Source organism: Budorcas taxicolor, chromosome 20 (genome assembly GCF_023091745.1).
Source record: "Budorcas taxicolor isolate Tak-1 chromosome 20, Takin1.1, whole genome shotgun sequence".
Lineage (NCBI taxonomy): Eukaryota > Metazoa > Chordata > Mammalia > Artiodactyla > Bovidae > Budorcas > Budorcas taxicolor.
In genome coordinates this window covers 65,249,016-65,266,600 of record NC_068929.1, presented here as the reverse complement: position 1 = coordinate 65,266,600, position 17,585 = coordinate 65,249,016, and the positions used below count along the sequence as shown (strand labels likewise).

The 17,585-nt window shown below is 42.0% G+C and overlaps 1 protein-coding gene across 1 annotated transcript in view; it reads right to left on the bottom strand.

Annotated features, from left to right (window-relative positions):
- CTNND2 (catenin delta 2) overlaps window positions 1-17,585 on the bottom strand; it is a 932,875-nt gene that overhangs the window by 41,597 nt on the left and 873,693 nt on the right. The window contains exons 17-18 of the mRNA XM_052659032.1: window positions 15,170-15,380; window positions 5,333-5,417 (exon numbers count right to left, since the gene is read on the bottom strand). Of these exons, the coding sequence (XP_052514992.1) occupies window positions 5,333-5,417; window positions 15,170-15,380 (296 nt within the window). The remainder of the gene's footprint in view (window positions 1-5,332; window positions 5,418-15,169; window positions 15,381-17,585) is intronic.

The following is a 17,585-nucleotide window of genomic DNA, read 5'->3' as shown; positions in this document are numbered from 1 at the left end:
AGATGCTGTTCTTTCTGGAGCTCTTTGCAATACTTAGAGCAAAATAATGAACCGAAGCATTATAAGCTGAACGCCGGAAGAACTGTCTCTCTCTACTTGACAACAGGGGCTGCTCCGATGCTGTGTCCTGGCCTTAAGGTTCTAAGTTTTGCACAGTGATGAAAATGTAACTTTCAATTTTTAGGTTTTGCTTTATTTTTTATTTTTTTGACAGCAGTAGTAATAATAAATGTTGCTATCCCTACAGCGACAAACTGTGGAAAATCACAATAAATCACAATAAACTGTGGAAAATTCTGAAAGAGATGGGAATACCAGACCACCTGACCTGCCTCTTGAGAAACCTATATGCAGGTCAGGGAGCAACAGTTAGAACTGGACATGGAACAACAGACTGGCTCCAAATAGGAAAAGGAGTACGTCAAGGCTGTATATTGTCACCCTGCTTATTTAACTTCTATGCAGAGTACATCATGAGAAACGCTGTGCTGGAAGAAGCACAAGCTGGAATCAAGACTGCCGGGAGAAATTTCAATAACCTCAGATATGCAGATGACATCACTCTTATGGCAGAAAGTGAAGAGGAACTAAAAAGCCTCTTGATGAAAGTGAAAGAGGAGAGTGAAAAAGTTGGCTTAAAGCTCAACATTCAGAAAACGAAGATCATGGCATCTGGTCCCATCACTTCATGGGAAATAGATGGAGAAACAGTGGAAACAGTGTCAGACTTTATTTTTTGGGGCTCCAAAATCACTGCAGATGGTGATTGCAGCCATGAAATTAAAAGACACTTACTCCTTGGAAGAAAAGTTATGACCAACCTAGATAGCATATTCAAAAGCAGAGACATTAGTTTGCCAACAAAGGTCCGTCTAGTCAAGGCTATGGTTTTTCCAGTAGTCATGTATGGATGTGAGAGTTGGACTGTGAAGAAAGCTGAGCACAGAAGAATTGATGCTTTTGAACTGTGGTATTGGAGAGGACTCTTGAGAGTCCCTTGGACTGCAAGGAGATCCAACCAGTCCATTCTAAAGGAGATCAGTCCTGGGTGTTCATTGGAAGGACTTGTACTGAAGCTGAAATTCCAATACTTTGGCCACCTCATGAGAAGAGTTGACTCATTGGAAAAGACCCTGATGCTCGGAGGTATTGGGGGCAGGAGGAGAAGGGGACGACAGAGGATAAGATGGCTGGATGGCATCACCGACTTGATGGACGTGAGTTTGAGTGAACTCCGGGAGTTGGTGATGGACAGGGAGGCCTGGTGTGCTGTGATTCATGGGATCGCAAAGAGTCAGACACGACTGAGCAACTGAACTGATCCCTACAAATGCAAAGGAATGACCTTGTAGAGACATGATGACTGGCTTCAAAAACAGGAAGGCTATCCTAGAGAAGAGAAAGTAGATTTTTTAGTATAGCGTTGGAAGACAGATAATACACATACAGAGATTTTTACTTCATATAAGAGTTCTGAAAAATCATAGCCACCCAAAAATGGAATAATATGCCTCCTTAGTGATTTGCAATGGATAGTCAAGATACTTGGTTAGCCAGAAAGTTTGTTCGGGTTTTTCTACATGACGTTACAGAAAAATGAGAATAAACTTTTTGGCTAACCTGACATTTGAACAAAAGGAAATGACTCCTGGAGCTGATACGACACCTTCCTTCTTTTAGTAAAATAACTCCCTCCTCCTGCCACCAAACTTTAGCAGGGTTCCTGGTGGCTCACTTTTCCTACTCTCCCTCCTAGCCGGGTTTGTGGCTGTGGCCACATGATTCAGTTCTTGGTGGTGGCAAGGGAGCAGAAGGTTGGTCCCTTTTGTATCACATGCTTCAGAGAATATCACTTGCCCTCACTTTTTCTACGGCCTGCAGTGAGAGGGGAAGAGCTCAGTTAGGGAGCTTGGTACACACAGGCAACGATGTTACCCTCGTACAAGGCACTATCACAAGACAGGTCCCAGGGTCACCGCTGACTCTGGACCACCTGCCTAACCAGGTACAGGCCCATGAAACAGAAAGGGATACTTGTTTAGCTTGCATTTCTGAATTTTTGAGTCTCCCTGTTAAGAGTAACTTAGGCTATATCCCAAACAATATAACTATATATTTTTTTTGAGACGTGTATACGATTAAGGTATTATGTAAGGGTTTATAAGAAATGCTTTCTGCAATTTTATAATTCTATGTTCCCATCTATCCCCACCCCCAAATTTATCTCCTTTCCTTCAAAACCAGTTGTCCCAACAAACTCTACTATCATCAAACATAATCACGCTGTCAGTCATGACCTCAACTTTTTTTTTTAAGTACCAGTGTTCAAAACGTCAAGAACTTTTGATCATCTGCTTTTCTTTCAGCCCTCTATCAAGACTGCTCCAAGGCTCACCTTCTTTCCATTAAGAAAACATCCTCTGCAAAAATACAGATGATAAAGATATTTGAAACTTCTCTTTGTGGTTATCTAATCTTCAGGATTTTTTTTTAAGGTGATGCATTGTTTAGCCTTTGTGTGATAACATTCCTCTGTTTCTTTTCCTTTAGGGGAGAAAAATCAGAAGTCCAGGCCTCACTGAAGTTGAAGGTTTGGATGATGCAAATCCGTTTTGGCTCACGATGTGTCTGGACCCCAACCAGACCAAAGAATATTCTGATTTATTAAATGGATCTCTAAGTCAAATAAAGTAGCTGAGCTAAGGAAATGTGGTTCTGGCCTCTGTGCTTGGGTCCTAAGGAGGAAATAAGCCAATGACAGGTGGATCTTTAATTCCGTTCCATAGACATGCCATTGTTATTTCAATTTACATCTATCTACTCGTGTTTTTTCCTCTTGTCCATAATGCTCTTTTCCTCTTATCTCCTAATTCATGCAAACTCTATAGATTCTTCAAGATTTTTCTCTGTAATTTTCTTGCTCTTAATTTATCCAGTAAATCCATAATACATGAATATGAGCCGAATGCAGCTGCCAATCACTGTTCCATATTTCACTTGCATCCACAATAGCTGCTCTATATGCCACGTTTTCCTTGGAACTCTTCCTTTCCTAAGCCTATAACAGGTATTTAATAAACAGATTAGAAACACGAGTAATTATAGATACGGATCAGGCATTTAGAAAATGATCTCTCAACTGTCAGTGAAGAACAAAATAGAAATCTCTTGCCTCACTGATTAAAAACAATTCATAAGGACGAATGAATTTGGATTTTCTCACCACAGGACCTTTCAAAACGAAAAGCTTTTGTGAGTTTTGAGCTTTGCCATTGTAGCACTTATACTGAGCACAAAATCCTCATTTCATTTTGCAACTGCACAATTTGCAAATCATTACGAACAACAGCTCTTTTTCAATATTTTAAAATCATGGATCAACTGAAAACCTCACCTTCAGTTTCTCCAGCCTGTCTTTCTTGAATCTCCTCACATTAAGACACATTTTAAGTGCTCTTTAGCTCTTGAGTTTTAGCTCCATTAAATTTCTGACAACATACTCTTTTTTTTTTTCCTCATGGCAAACGAAAGACAATTATACTTTCTGAACCCTACTACCAACACAGAAAAAACTAAAATGGAGAACTCATGCTACGATTCAACAAATAACTTGTGGAGTCTCTAAAAGCCGTTTCCCTTCAATGCACAGAAGTATGAGAAGGTATATTCCAGCAAAGAAAAGGTTGGAATTCAGGGAAAGTGGAGTTTATCTGAGGCAGTAATATTTCATTGAACTCCCCGAGCCACTGATTCAGAACGTCCAGCTCTTTTCTAATTTATAGTGTGTTCTTCGTGTCTGGCTGCCTGTTTAGCTGAAGGATCCTGTCCCTGGAGGAAATTCATTTGGCTTCTGAAAGAGTCCCAGAAGGAAACCAAGGGATGTGGCATTTCAAACAAAACAGGCAGAATGGAACTAAAACACTTTAGACAAATAGCAAGATATTTAGGAAAGGATATAATTAATCCAGAACACTTCTGTAATATTTCAGCCTAAAAATACTTCCTCTTAAGGAACAGAAAAATCTTGAAAGAGATTTCTGAAATATATGGGCTAAACTTTAAACTGAAGTACAAAGCAAGGAGCTTACAGGAAATAGGAAGACCTTGGAGAAATCTAGAAATATACTCTTAACTTAGTGGAGTCAGTCATTAAATATTTAACTTTCTCCCACAGGCTTAGAAAAAGACCCATTTTCCCTCTGGCAAGATGGATCTCACCCTCTCTTATCCAACTTGACCTCTTGCTGTGGCCCCACCTCCCATCCCAAGACTGGGATGCTGGGGACCAACGTGGCAGTGAGTCTTGGCTTCCCCCTCCTCCATGCAGGCTGCCGGGGGAGGCAAGGAGGTGCTCTGGGAAGTTGATGATGAGGCCCTGTTCACGCTTTCTGAATCCCTATGGAGACCAGTGTCTATGCTGTTCTCCGTGCCTATCTCTCAGTGATGTTCTCTGCTCCATTTGTTAACTCAAATCTATCCTGACAGCTCTGATCATTGAAACAGCTCACATATGCTGTCTGGTAACAACAAAACAGTAACTTCTGGGGGACACTGTTAAAAGAACTTTTTGCTCCTAACCAAAAGAGAAAAGTTGTGCGTCCTTTGTTTACAAAAATGTGGGAAAGAATCGTATAATCAAAATTTCTAGATGTGACCTTTTTGCTTAAAGTTATGTTTCTAAACTACTTTGGGGAGGAAGTCCCCTTTGAAACATATGATATAAATTTCTGCCTGCCTCCGGGGAGTCTTCTGGGCAAACGCCCAGCCTCTTCCTATGATCTACGACTGTCATTAGGATTATCAGCCCTTCACCTTGCGTGTGAACCGGCCAGTGTCCTGGATGCAGAACTCAGGTATCCACTCAGTATTCCTAGGTTGCAAGACTTCTCGGTCTCCTGAACTGCCTTTTACCTTTTTGTTTCCTGTCTCCTCTCCACAGTGACTTCAGTTATTTCTTGGCCCTTGTTGACGCTTCTGTGTGAGAGTGTGTGCAAAACCCCTCAGTTCATTGCTTTTTAGTCTCTTATACAATATAGACGCTCAGACACAAACTTATTTTTCTTGAAGGTAAGACTCTATGGTTATAGGTCTGTCCAATCCAGAAAGTTCATGGATCTTAGGATATATTCAGGGGACACTTAGCGACCCTTTTTTTTTTTTTTTTTTTTTTTTGCTTCTTCACTGATTCTCTTGTTTCACTTGAGTTTCAATTGCTCAAACTCTCAGACAAGGTTCCTTTGTATCTGTGACACATCTCGTTATGACCAAATATTGTCTTCAGGCTCAGGGTCTGTGTGCAGCTCACGAGCCAAGAAGGTAAAGCAAATCTTACCTTTTTGTAGAGACTCCTCAGATCTCGGTACTGCCACATGCTGTTGAGGACCTGAGATGCCGCCTTGACCACCTTTGGAGAGTGTCTGATAAAGAAAAGACAGGACACACAAGTGGTGAGCGGGACAGCTGGGCTTTAAATGACTTGGCAGGAAACAGCAAGAATAAAGAGAATAAAAGCATCGTGGCTCTTCCGACCCTTTTCTTTCTCCAGTCTGGACAGTGCAATGGATGCAGGTCACCAGTGTCCAACCTCATTCTCCCCCCGACACCCATGGCAGGGGGCAGGGTCGGGGTTGGTGGAGGACGGTATTGTAATTTGGCAAAGAATTTTCACAATGCAAACCCAAGAGCAGTGCACTGAGTCAGAATGCAGGTTCAGCGCTGGACTAGGAAATGGAACAGAAAGCATCCTGACCAGGAAAGGCAAGATTAAGAGGTTTTAATAGCTGTGTTGTCTAACCTGTGCAGATGGCTCAGTGGGTAAAGAATCACATACAATGCATACAAAAAGGAGACACAGGAGACTTGGGTTCGATCCCTGGGTTAGGAAGATCCCTTGAGGGAGGAAATGATAACCCACTCCAGTATTCTTGCCTGGGAAATCCCATGGACAGAGGAGCCTGACAGGCAGTAGAAAGGGTCGCAAAGAGTTGGACATGACTGAGCGCAAGCAAGGAGTAAGGAGAAAAAAAAAGATACTCATTTTCTCAGCTGAAGCGTAAGAGCTTGTATAGCGTTTGCTCTACTGCCTGAGGGGTACAGGGAACTGCTTTCCATTTGCTAAGGAAGCCAAGCACAGGCGATTGGCATGGAGATGCCCTGTGCACTCACTGGTACACAGGCTCTCTCACGTTTGTGTGGAGGAATAATCACGGATAAAAGAATCTATAAACAAAGCCCTTCATACAATTCACGTTCTGTCCTCCAGACCAGAGTGAGAAACTAAGGTCATGTAAACCTCTGGACTAGCGGTTCTTACCTTTTTTTTTTTGAGTCATGGCTTTGAAATCCTTATGAATCTATTGCTAAATAATGGTTCGGTGCCAACCTGCATCTCAGATCAGGCTCTAGGTCGAGACATCTATGTTGATTCAATTTGATCCGATTCTTGGAAATCAGTTGGATGAGTGGTGAGGTCCCTGCTAACTACCTGCGGATTCTTTGCTCCACTGGGTGAACCACAACCAGCCTCACGATCTGAGTGGCTGACATGGCATTGTGCCTGATCCCAAGGGCTGGCGCACTTTTGCTATAAAGAGTCAGCTATCAAATATCCTTTGATTTGTGGGCCACATGGTCTCAGTTGTGGCTACTCAACTCTGCCTTTGCAGGACGAGAGGAGTCATAACTAATACATAAACGAGGGGAAGTGGCTGTGTTCCAGTCAAGTGTTACTTACAAGAAAGGGTGGACGGTGGGATTTGGATCATAGCTGCTGACCCTTGGTTTATGCGGGGACTCCTGGAGTTGGACAGGTCGTAATCACACATGAGGACACCAATGTGAAGGCCATCCCTGAAACTGACCCATGGTGCAGTGGCCCATAGATTCCCCAAACAGAACATGTGAATTGAGATCAAAACTGCTTTTAACATAAAATAGTCTTTAAAATGGAAAGTGAGCAGACGGTGAGATGGGATCAAGTTGAGGTTGGACTTGAGAGCCAGAGTAAATGGATGTGTGCGTGCTAAGTCAGTTCAGTCGTATCCAGCTCTTTGCGACCCTATGGACTATAGCCTGTCAGCCTTCTCCAGGCAAGAATACTGGATTGGGTTGCCGTGCCCTCTTCCAGGGGATCTTCCGGACCCAGTGATCAAACCCTCGCCTCTTATGTCTACCTTCACTGGGAGGCAGGTTCTTTACCACTAGTGCCACCTGGGAAGCAAGGACCTGTATTTTGCAATGAAAGGATGGGAACTTACTATGTGATCAATTAAATGTCTGCTATTTTCCTGGGTCTTCAAGTGTGCAATGCAGAAACTACGTTTAAGGTTTCTTCATCCATTTACTTACTGGAAACTGGAACAGTCACTCTTACTTGTTATTGCTGACTTGGAATTCAACTTTGGCTGTGTTTGAAAACCTCTTAGTTAGTATTGTGTACTTTTAAAAGAAAAAATATAGTACTCTTGTAAATTTCAAAATTTTTTCTCCATGAGATGAGCTATATTTAAGCAAAATACATATTTTCTTTAGGGACAGTTGCTAAATGATTTCACATTTACGCTAGTATCGTGCTCTAAATATATTGAACTCTTTTGACAGAGAATTCTAGATCTTTTCATGGATATAGATACAGGTACACTGTATTCTTTTTTAAACAATTGAATTATAATTGACCTACAACACTCTGTAAGTTCCTGGTGGTCTGATAGCTGTATGCATTGCAAAATAACCACTCTGGTAATTCTATTTACCATCTGGCACTACACAAAGTTATTACACTATTATTGACTGTATTCCCCCTGCTGTGTATTTCATCCCTACGGTTCATTTAATTTACCACTGAAATTTTGTATCTTTTAATCTCCCTCACCCATTTCACTCATCGCCCCATCCCTCTCTCCTTGGCAGCTACCTGTTTGTTCTCTGTATCTGTGGGTCTCTTCCTGTTTGGGTATGCTTGTTCTTCTGTTTTGTTTTTCAGATTTCACATACAAGGGAAGTCATATGGTATTTGTGTTTCTCTAACTTATTTCACTTAGCATAATACCCTCTAGGTCCATCTATACTGTTGAAAATGACAATATTTTACTCTTTTTTACAGCCAAGTAATATTCTTTTGTGTGTGTATATACACACACACACACACACACACATTGTGGTAAATAATATATTTACTACATGTATATATACAATATATACATATATATTGATATGTATATATGCAATCTATATATATATATTGTAATAAATATGCTTCCCTGGTGGCTAAGATGGTAAGGTGTCTGCCTGCAATGTGGGAGACCCAGGTTTGAGCCCTGGGTTGGGAAGATCCCCTGGAGAAGGAAATTGTAATAAATAATGCTGCAATGAACACTGAAGTTCATATGCTTTTTCCAATTCGTTTTTTTTTTTTTTTCTTTAGAAAACTATACAGAACTGGAATTGCTGGACCATATGGTGGTTCAACGTTTAATTTTTTGAGGACCTTCCATACTGTTTTTTATAGTGGCTGTACCAATTCACACCCCCACCAACGGTGTACAAGAGGCCCCTTTTCTTCACATCTTTGCCAACACTTGTTATTTCTGTCCTTTTTAATAGGCATTCCGACAGCTGTGAGGTGATATCTCCCTGTGGTTTTAATTTGCATTTCCCTGATAACCAGTGACATTGAGCATCTTCTCATGTGCCTGTTGGTCATCTGTAAGTCTTCTTTGGGGAGAAAAATGTCTTTTCAGTCTTCTGCCTAATTTTAATTGGGTTGTTTATTGAGTTGTATGATATATATATATATCTTAGATATTAACCCCTTGTTGGTTATATCATTTGTGAACTTTTTTTCCCATTCAGTAGGCTGTCTTTTCACTTTGTTGATGGTTTCCTTTGCTGTGCAAAAGCTTTTAAGTTGAATTAGGTTCCCTTTGCTTATTTTCGCCCCTCTCCTCTGGTCTGCAACATAAGCTGAGAGACTTATTAGAGTTCCCCTGTGCATACTTAGTTGCTTTTCTCTTGCTGCTTTTAAAACTCTGTCTTTATCTCTAGTTTTTGCCATCTTAATGTGTCTTGGTGAGGACTTCTTTGGGTTCATCTTGTTTGGGACTCACTGTACTTCTTGGACCTGGATGTCTGTTTTCTTTCACAGGCTGGAGAAGTTTTCAGCTATTAATATTATTCCTTTAAATAAATTTTCTGCCCCTTTCTTTCTTTTTTCCTTCTGGACCCCTACAATGCCAGTATTAGTATGCTTGATGTTGTCCTAAAGGTATCTTAAACTATACTCATTTAAAAATATTTTATTTGTTTAGCTTGGTTGATTTCCACTACTGTCTTCCAGTTTGCCGTTCTGTTCTTCTATATTATCTAATATACTACTCATTCTTTCTAGTGTATTTAAAAAAAAATTCAGTTACACAAAAATACTCAAAGTTATACAAGCATACTCAAAGCTACAGTTTTTTCCAGGAGTCATGTACAGATGTGAGAGCTGGACCATAAAGAAGGCTGAGAGCTGAGCAATTAATGCTTTTGAACTGTGGTGTTGGAGAAGACTCTTGAGAGTCCCTTCAACTTCAAGGAGATCCAACCCATCAATCTTAAAGGAAATCAGTCCTGAATATTCACTGGAAGGACTGATGTTGAAGCTGAAGCTCCAATCCTTTGGCCACCTGATGCAAAGAGCCAGCTCACTGGAAAAGACCCTGATGCTGGGAAAGATTGAAGGTGGGAGGAGAAGGGGACGACAGAGGATGAGATGGTTGGATGGCATCATCGACTCAATGGACATCAGTCTGGGAGACAGTCAAGGACAGGGAAGCCTGGTGTGCTGCAGTCCATGGAGTCACAAAGAGCCAGAAAGAGCTGAGCAACTGAACAGTAACAGTCATGCCCTTCAGTTCTGTTTGCTTCTTCTTTATATTTTCTGACTCTCTGTTAAACCTGTTACTGTGTTCATTATCCTGAGCGTCTTTGTGATTATGACCTTCAACTCGTTATTGGGTAGATTGTTTCTACTTCCCTCAGCTCTTCTTCTGAGGTTTTATCTTGTTCCTTTATTTGGAATATATTCCTCTGTCACTTCGTTTTGCTTTACTCTGTTTTTATTTCTATGTATTAAGCGGGTCTGAAGTTACACTTTCTGATCTTGCAGGAGCGGCCTTATGTAGATATCCTATGAGGCCCGGGAGCATACTCTCCTGCGGTCACCACAGCTGTATGCTCTAGGGGGCGCCTCCATGTGTCATGTGAGCCCTTCTTTTGTGTGTGTGTGTGGGTGGGGGGGGGGGGGGCAGTGGCAACTACTGTGGATGCACTGGTAGGTGGACTGGGCTGTGGTCTGGTTGGCTGCCAGGCTCCGTATGGACGCTACTGGTCCGGGCACAGCTAGCTTCTCAACCTAGGGAGAACCAGGAGTGAGGTTGGCTGGCTGGTGGGCAAGTAAGCCCCTGGTGCTGATAAACTAGAAGGAGGGCTCCAAAATGGCACTTGCCGGCACCAGTGTCTGCAAGGCAGAACTAGCTTCCCCAAGTGGCTGCTGCGAGCATCTCCGTCCCCAGAGGGAGTCTCAGCTGCCTCCTGCCTCTCTGAGACGCTCTGAAAGATCAGGAATTGCTCTGATCCAGGCTCTTTTCAAACTGCTGCTTCAGTGCTCAGCCTTGGAATGAGAGTGTGTGTGAGGCCCTTAAGAGCAGACCCATGTTTCCTACAGCCCCGCAGCTCTCCCAGCGGGGGGCTGGTCTTCCTGGTGCTGGGGAGTTGGTGTAGGCTCCTTGGGGAGAAGCTCTGCAATTCTGATGATCCTCACATACTATTCTTCTATAATCAATGCTGAGCAAAGATTAAATGCTATGTTTTGCTGGATTTTATCGCTGCTAGCTAGATATGTATCTATGACAGAAGTCAAGCAACTCTAGAGGAACATAATATTCAGGTGGTGATAATACAGTTGAAAATTTTAGTATGCAAAAAGTCCTCTGATGCCATAATTTTTTTCTACTTCTTGCTTAGTTTCAAAATACAGACCGAAAATGTGGAATGAATTGCAGCTTTTAACCTCTCAATTAACATGCCGGTATACTACAGTGTTATAAAAACTGATGAAGGTCAAAGAAATACTGCTTTTGTTTTAGACTTTAATTTTGATTCATCTACTAGACCAGTCTGACGCAATGGCTACTTGAAAACCTATAACTGTTGATTGAAGGACTTGAACAATTGAGTGCTTCTAATGTGACAAGTGATTATAACCTCAGCCACAAACACAGTTCCTTACTGACAAGTAACAGTTGAGACTGTTAATGGCTTTTCTGTCTTATGACAAAATACAGTGACACATTCAACACTATTTCCCACACGACTGTTAAAATCTGAAAAAACACAAGTGTACTTTTGAAACGGCTGGATGTGACAGAATGTCCACACTGTGTGTTTAAAATGATGTGAAAAGAATACTATAAGTTATCAAGACTTCAAAAATGGTAAGTATAAGATTCCTATAAGATTCATTAACAATTACACAATGTTTGATCTTCGCTAGACTTGTCAAATTAGGAGTGGCTGAGAATCTCAGTTGGTGCGATTTCATTATGGGTTTTCAGCACAGTCATTCCAGCTGCAGGATTCCAGAATAATTGTTCCAGTGTATTGGCAAGATGTGATGAGTTACACAGTTCAAACACACCTTGATTGGCACTTGCAGTCTGACTCATCAAAATCATAGCATATTTAAGCCTGTGCATATTTAGAAATAAAACCTATAAATACACAAAAATCATAGCTATACATGTTTTTCCATCTTGTTTTCTCATGTGATCACAAAAGTTTGAGTAGTTTTGGGAGGAGGGCAAGTCTGCAACCATTTTATGAATTAATTAGAGCAAACTGATATTCCTCCTTTTTCCAATTATTAAATGATCTTCAATTCCAGAAAATTTATTTTCAATAAAGTATTTTTATTTCAGTAAAACACTTCTAGAAGGCCATGGGAATCTCAGATATACTGTCATGATGGAATCGAGTGACAAATGGTGAGTTTAGTGCTAAGACCCAACGTAATTCTTCTGGATGCATTTTAAGAGCAGTGAGAAGCAAAAATCAACGGAAGTGCAGGTGGGAGATGAGGATATGGCCAGCTATAAAAAACCTTGCTTTGACCCCCAAATTAGTCACTATCTGAAAGAGGCAAACCACATAACAGAATGGATGAGACTAAGCAGGAGAATTCTAAACGGGAAACGCTTGACTCAAGCGGATTCAACGCTTATGAAATTCATAAATCCAGACTGCTAAACACTGAGGGAAAGGTAAAGAAACAATGATATGAAATGAGTATCTATTCCATGAAGAAATTTTCAGTCAATTTAAAGCATATATTTGAGATTATTTGTAGTAAAAGGAACCTCCTGTTAGCAACAATCTAACAATCCTAACAGGATTATTTTCTGGATTGGCAATGTCAATATATATGACTTCATGGATAGTATCTTCAAATGAGTTTTTAATTAGTTCTATCAAATAATTTTCTTTGACCACAGGACTGATAAAAGCATTTTGTTTTCTATTTAAGGCCCAATAGGGATGCTCACACAGGTGGAAGGAATTCATATAACAACCTCCCAAAACTCTACAGTTTTATGATTCAGGGACAATACTTTTTTCTCAGAATGTCTCATGAACATAGACAATTATATCAGAGTGGACTATGGTTTTATTGTGTATGCATGTGCATTTGTTGAAGAAAAACATCAACATATTAAGTTTCTAATGTCCAAAACAGGTACGCATTTCAATCAGAGATTTCCAAGGTCCACTAAAGCTATGTGAAACTAAGTGAAGGACAGGAAGGCCTGGGGTGCTGCAGTCCATGCGGTCACGAAGAGCCAGACACGACTGAGTGCCTGAACAATACCAGCCGCCGAAGCCATATAAAAAAGAAAACCGAGGCTGCCCTGGCGGCTCAGTGGGAAAGAATCCACCTCCCACTGCACGAGACATGGGTTTGATCCCTGATTTGGGAAGATCCCACGTACCCTGGAACAACTAAGCCTGTGTACCACAAATTCTGAGCCTGTGAGTCAGAGCCTGGGGGCTTCAACTACTGAAGCCTGCGGGCCCTGGAGTCCACAAGAGAAGCCACCGCAATGAGAAGCCCAGGCTCCGCAAGTAGGGAGCAGCCATGCCTGCTGCAACCAGAGGCAAGCCCCAGTGCAGTGACGAAGACCCAGCACAGCCAAAAACAGACAAAATCAAAGCCTGTGGCACTTTCCCTGACCTTGCTGGGGGCCCCAGGATAAGCCCTGCAGGCTCAGCCCACAGAAGGCCTCAGGGAAAGACCTCCCCTCCACCCAGTCCTAAAAAATAAATAAACTAGAGGACCACGTGGTTCCTGCCAAGAAGAGCATTTTAGTGCAAGTACAACATTATAGGGTATAATTCAAGTCAACCATCTGTACTGTGCAATTATTCCACAAGTCCAGTGGGGTTTCTCTATATTTGATATGGAAAAGTTCAAATCCTAATACTGAACTGTTGATTGAACCTATCTGGAGGTCTCAGGGCGCTTAAACAGAACCCCTGAAACTTCTTTTTTATTGCACAATGAGAGTATCTCGAATTAAATGAAATGAGAGAATATCCAAAAGCCTTGAAGTGCATCCTTTAAAGACTTTAATAACAAAAGAAAACTTATTTGGCGTTTAGATGTAAAGGGAATGAAGTCAAGAAGTAGACCCTTGATAACAAAAGGTTTACCCTGTTAATCTTATTTGATTACACTGAGGAACTTCCAGAAGTCTAAATTTAATTAAGGTTAGTGAATGTTTTGTAAAATTGACAGCTCATGGATATACCAATCCTGTGGCTGGTGAAGATATGTTTAAGTTACATACAGTAAAAATACCACTGGTTCTTAAATCAAACTTACTGTTTGTGGTGGTGGCATTCCTTTGACATAAACCCTCTCTCTCTTTAATCCACTGGCATAAAAGCCCTCCTTCCTCACTGCTTCCATCCCTGGGAAAATCCTACTCAGTATTTAAGACGTGATTATTATTTCTTCCAGGAAGTCTTTTCTGACAGTCCCTCCTGCTGTCTTTAGATTGGAAAGTATGAGCATGATGACTTGTTAAATGACATAATTTGTCCCAGACACACAGTTGGTAAGGGAAGGTGATAGTTAAGCACTAAGTTTTTTCTGACTCTGTCACTGTCTTCTCTCCCATCCTCTCTGCATGCCTTGCTACGCAGAACTGAGGACAAAGGATGTGGATCCATCATCAACACTTGGATCTGGAGCCACACTGGAACAACCACCACAAAATACCTTCATGAATCTGGTCGTTTCTTGCATATGAAAAGTGAAAGTCGCTCAGTCCTGTCTGACTCTTTGCAACCCCATGAACTATACAGACCAGAGAATTCTCTAGGCCTGAATACTAGAGTAGGTAGCCTTTCCCTTCTCCAGGGGATCTTCCCAACCCAGGGACTGAACCCAGGTCTCCCGCATTGCAGGCAGATTCTTTACTAGCTGAGCCACAAGGGAAGTCCAAGAATACTGGAGTGGGTAGCTATCCCTTCTCCAGCGGATCTTCCTGACCCAGGAATCGAACCAGGGTCTCCTGCATTGCAGGCAGATTCTTTACCAACTGAGCTATGAGGAAAGCCCACATGCAGGTCACTAGATTGGATGCTGGATTGTCAAGCCTACCTTATCAACATCCCAGGAGTCACCAAGTCATGACTTATTTGTCAAATCAAATTACTAGTAAGACCAGCTTTCCTTGTGGGGTGGGGAGACTGGAAACCATCTGCTGTCTCCCATCTCTTGATGATCAGGCACTAAGGCTTCCCAGTGACATTCAGCAGTGTTACCCAAAACCAAGGGTCGTTGGGCACACTTGGAACTGTGTCTGTGCTTGTGTGCGTACATGCTCAGTCATGTCCAGCTCTTTGTGACCCCACGGGCTGCAGCCTGCCAGGCTCCTCTGTCCCTGGGATATCCCAGGCAACAATACTGGAGCGGGTTGTCTTTTCCTTCTCCAGAGGATCTTCCTGACCTAGAGATCAAACCCCTGTCTCCTGTGTCTCCTGCACTGGCAAGCAGATACTTTCCCATGGTGCCATCTGTACCTACCAACACCAGTTGTATGCATTAGGAGGTCACTGCCTGACTTACTTGTCTCCTTTGCTTTTGGAGATGCCGACCAACTTCTCGATGCCCCCAGCGTCCCGTAAGGCCTTGGCGTTCTCCATGTTCTTGGTGATCACCTCGTGAAGGGTGCAGCACACGGCCGTCACCGTGTCGTCCGACATGGCCTTGCTCGCCGCATTGTTGCTGTTGTTCCCACCTGGAAGCCGGTGGACCAGGTCTCGCATGGCGTATTTGCCTTTGGAAAAGAAGATGAAGGGGAGAGTTGACATGCGGTCAGAACAGAGGAGGTGGGGACTGGGGTGAAAAAGAGAAGAGGCCACGTTAACACAACGTTGCCTGTTCTTGTCACTGATGCTTCTCTACATAGGTACTGCGGGCACATACATAGACAAAACGTGGTGAATGCGTGGCTTGTGGTACTGGATAGATGTAAAACTGACTCTCTGGACAAGTTATTTCAGGCCTCTGAGCCTCAGCTTTTCAAATCATGAAGCAAGAATGACAGTATACCTACCCTTACTAGGTTGTTGCAAAGAGTAAATGAGTAAATGTACGGGAAGCATTGAACACACAGCGATGACCCTGGACTCAGGACTCAGTAGAGATTAGTTATCAGTGGGTTCCTGCTTGCTATTCAAAGAAGTCAGGAAAACATATGGGAACTCTGATACAACCTCAAAAATCCCCCGATGGGAGCTATGTTGGCAACTGTATTATTTAACAAATAAGAGTCAAAGCCCCCAAATGTATGTATATATGAAATCTGCATTTTGGTCCCTATAAAGAAAGAGAAACATTCAAAGCAGGAGAGGGAAACTTTACAAATGATATATAAAATGAGGTGTCCTCTGATGAGGTTTAACTCAATGGTTCTACCATATAACATTTACTAATTTGATATGTTTTACTTCCTGTGAAAAAAATAAGATAACATACAACTCTGTTTCCTTAATTCACTTTATCATTGTCAATCATGCTCCTTCCAACGACAGAGGTACTTAGAAGGACACCTTTATGGAGTACTTTTAGTTTACAAAGTCATTTAGGTATTACCAATAACCCTGAAGACAATTAATTCATCCCACCTGCAGGTTCCAATCCTGTCCTATTGATTTACTTTTGGAACTAAGTACAGGAGTGGCTGCAGCCAAGTTGGCTTTTCTTAAATTTTCAGATTGGGTGGAATTGGCATGTGTCCAAAGTTCAACTCCTGCCTTGCCTCTCACCCCCTAATCAGACATATTTAGGTGGCTCCTAAAACCCATTTGGAATATTCTTCCACCTTACAGGTCTCTAAAGGATGACTTCTTTTGCTATTTAAGTCTCTGGCACATGGAGCTTGGGGGCAGGAAATGGAACCCCATGGGAGGAGGCAATGATATCTTAATTCCCAGCAGCATAAAACATAGGACTTCATAATCTTAGTATCAGCTCTTATCCTATGTTTAGGTGGCTCATTTTAGCTTGAACATAAAAAAAAAAATTGCTGAAGTCTAAATTACTGAAATAGGAAAGTGTCTTCATTCAATTGACGACAGCTGAGACGTGTCTGATAGAAACTCTTTGCCTGAAAACCCCCAAATGCAGCATATTTATTTTCCAATGACAGCACTTAAAAGAGGTTGGAGAAGATCCTTGGTACGAGATACTCCTCTGAGCATCTTGCTTTATCTGTTTATCATTAAATTGCACTCACCTCTGGCTTCGAGTTTAATTCTGTTGAGCTCAGCATGCTGGTGACTTTATCATTAACCCCCACAATTCACTGTCAAACAAACTTGATTTACAAAAGTGTGAAGGTGGGTGGGTTCTTTTCCTTTATCGTGGAAGTGATGGAGAGAGGAGACAACAAACTCGGTTCTTGTGCATACAGGGGCATTCCCACTCCTGAATGAATATGGAAGACTGGTTCTGTGACCTTGGACATCAAGGTTGAAAGCAAAACCAAGGAGAGGAAGTGGATTTGACTAGAGCATTTTTTCTTTAAGTTTATATAGTGTGTATGCATGTTCAGTCCTGTCTGACTCTTTTTGACCCCATGAACTGTGGCCCGCCAGACTGCTCTGTCCATGGGATTCTCCAGGCAAGAATATTGGAGTGGGCTGCCATTTCCTCCTCTAGGGGATCTTTCCGACCCAGGGATTGAACCCGTGTCTCCTGCATTGACAGGCAGATTCTTTACCACTGAGCCACCTGGGAATGCCTTAGTTTATGTTATTGTCATTTAAAAAATTACTTCAGGCAGGAAGTATGGTTTCATCTTATACAGTTTCCCAGTCCGTGAGCTCTGAATGAGAAACAAGGTCCCCATTATGTTCAAGTGGCAGAAACTGCTACTCTCCCCACATAAAGGTCATTGTTTCTTGCTCAAATCCTCAACAGAAATGAATCCTTGGGTCAGTTCTTTGAAGTTACCCTCTCATGAAAATAACTTTATATC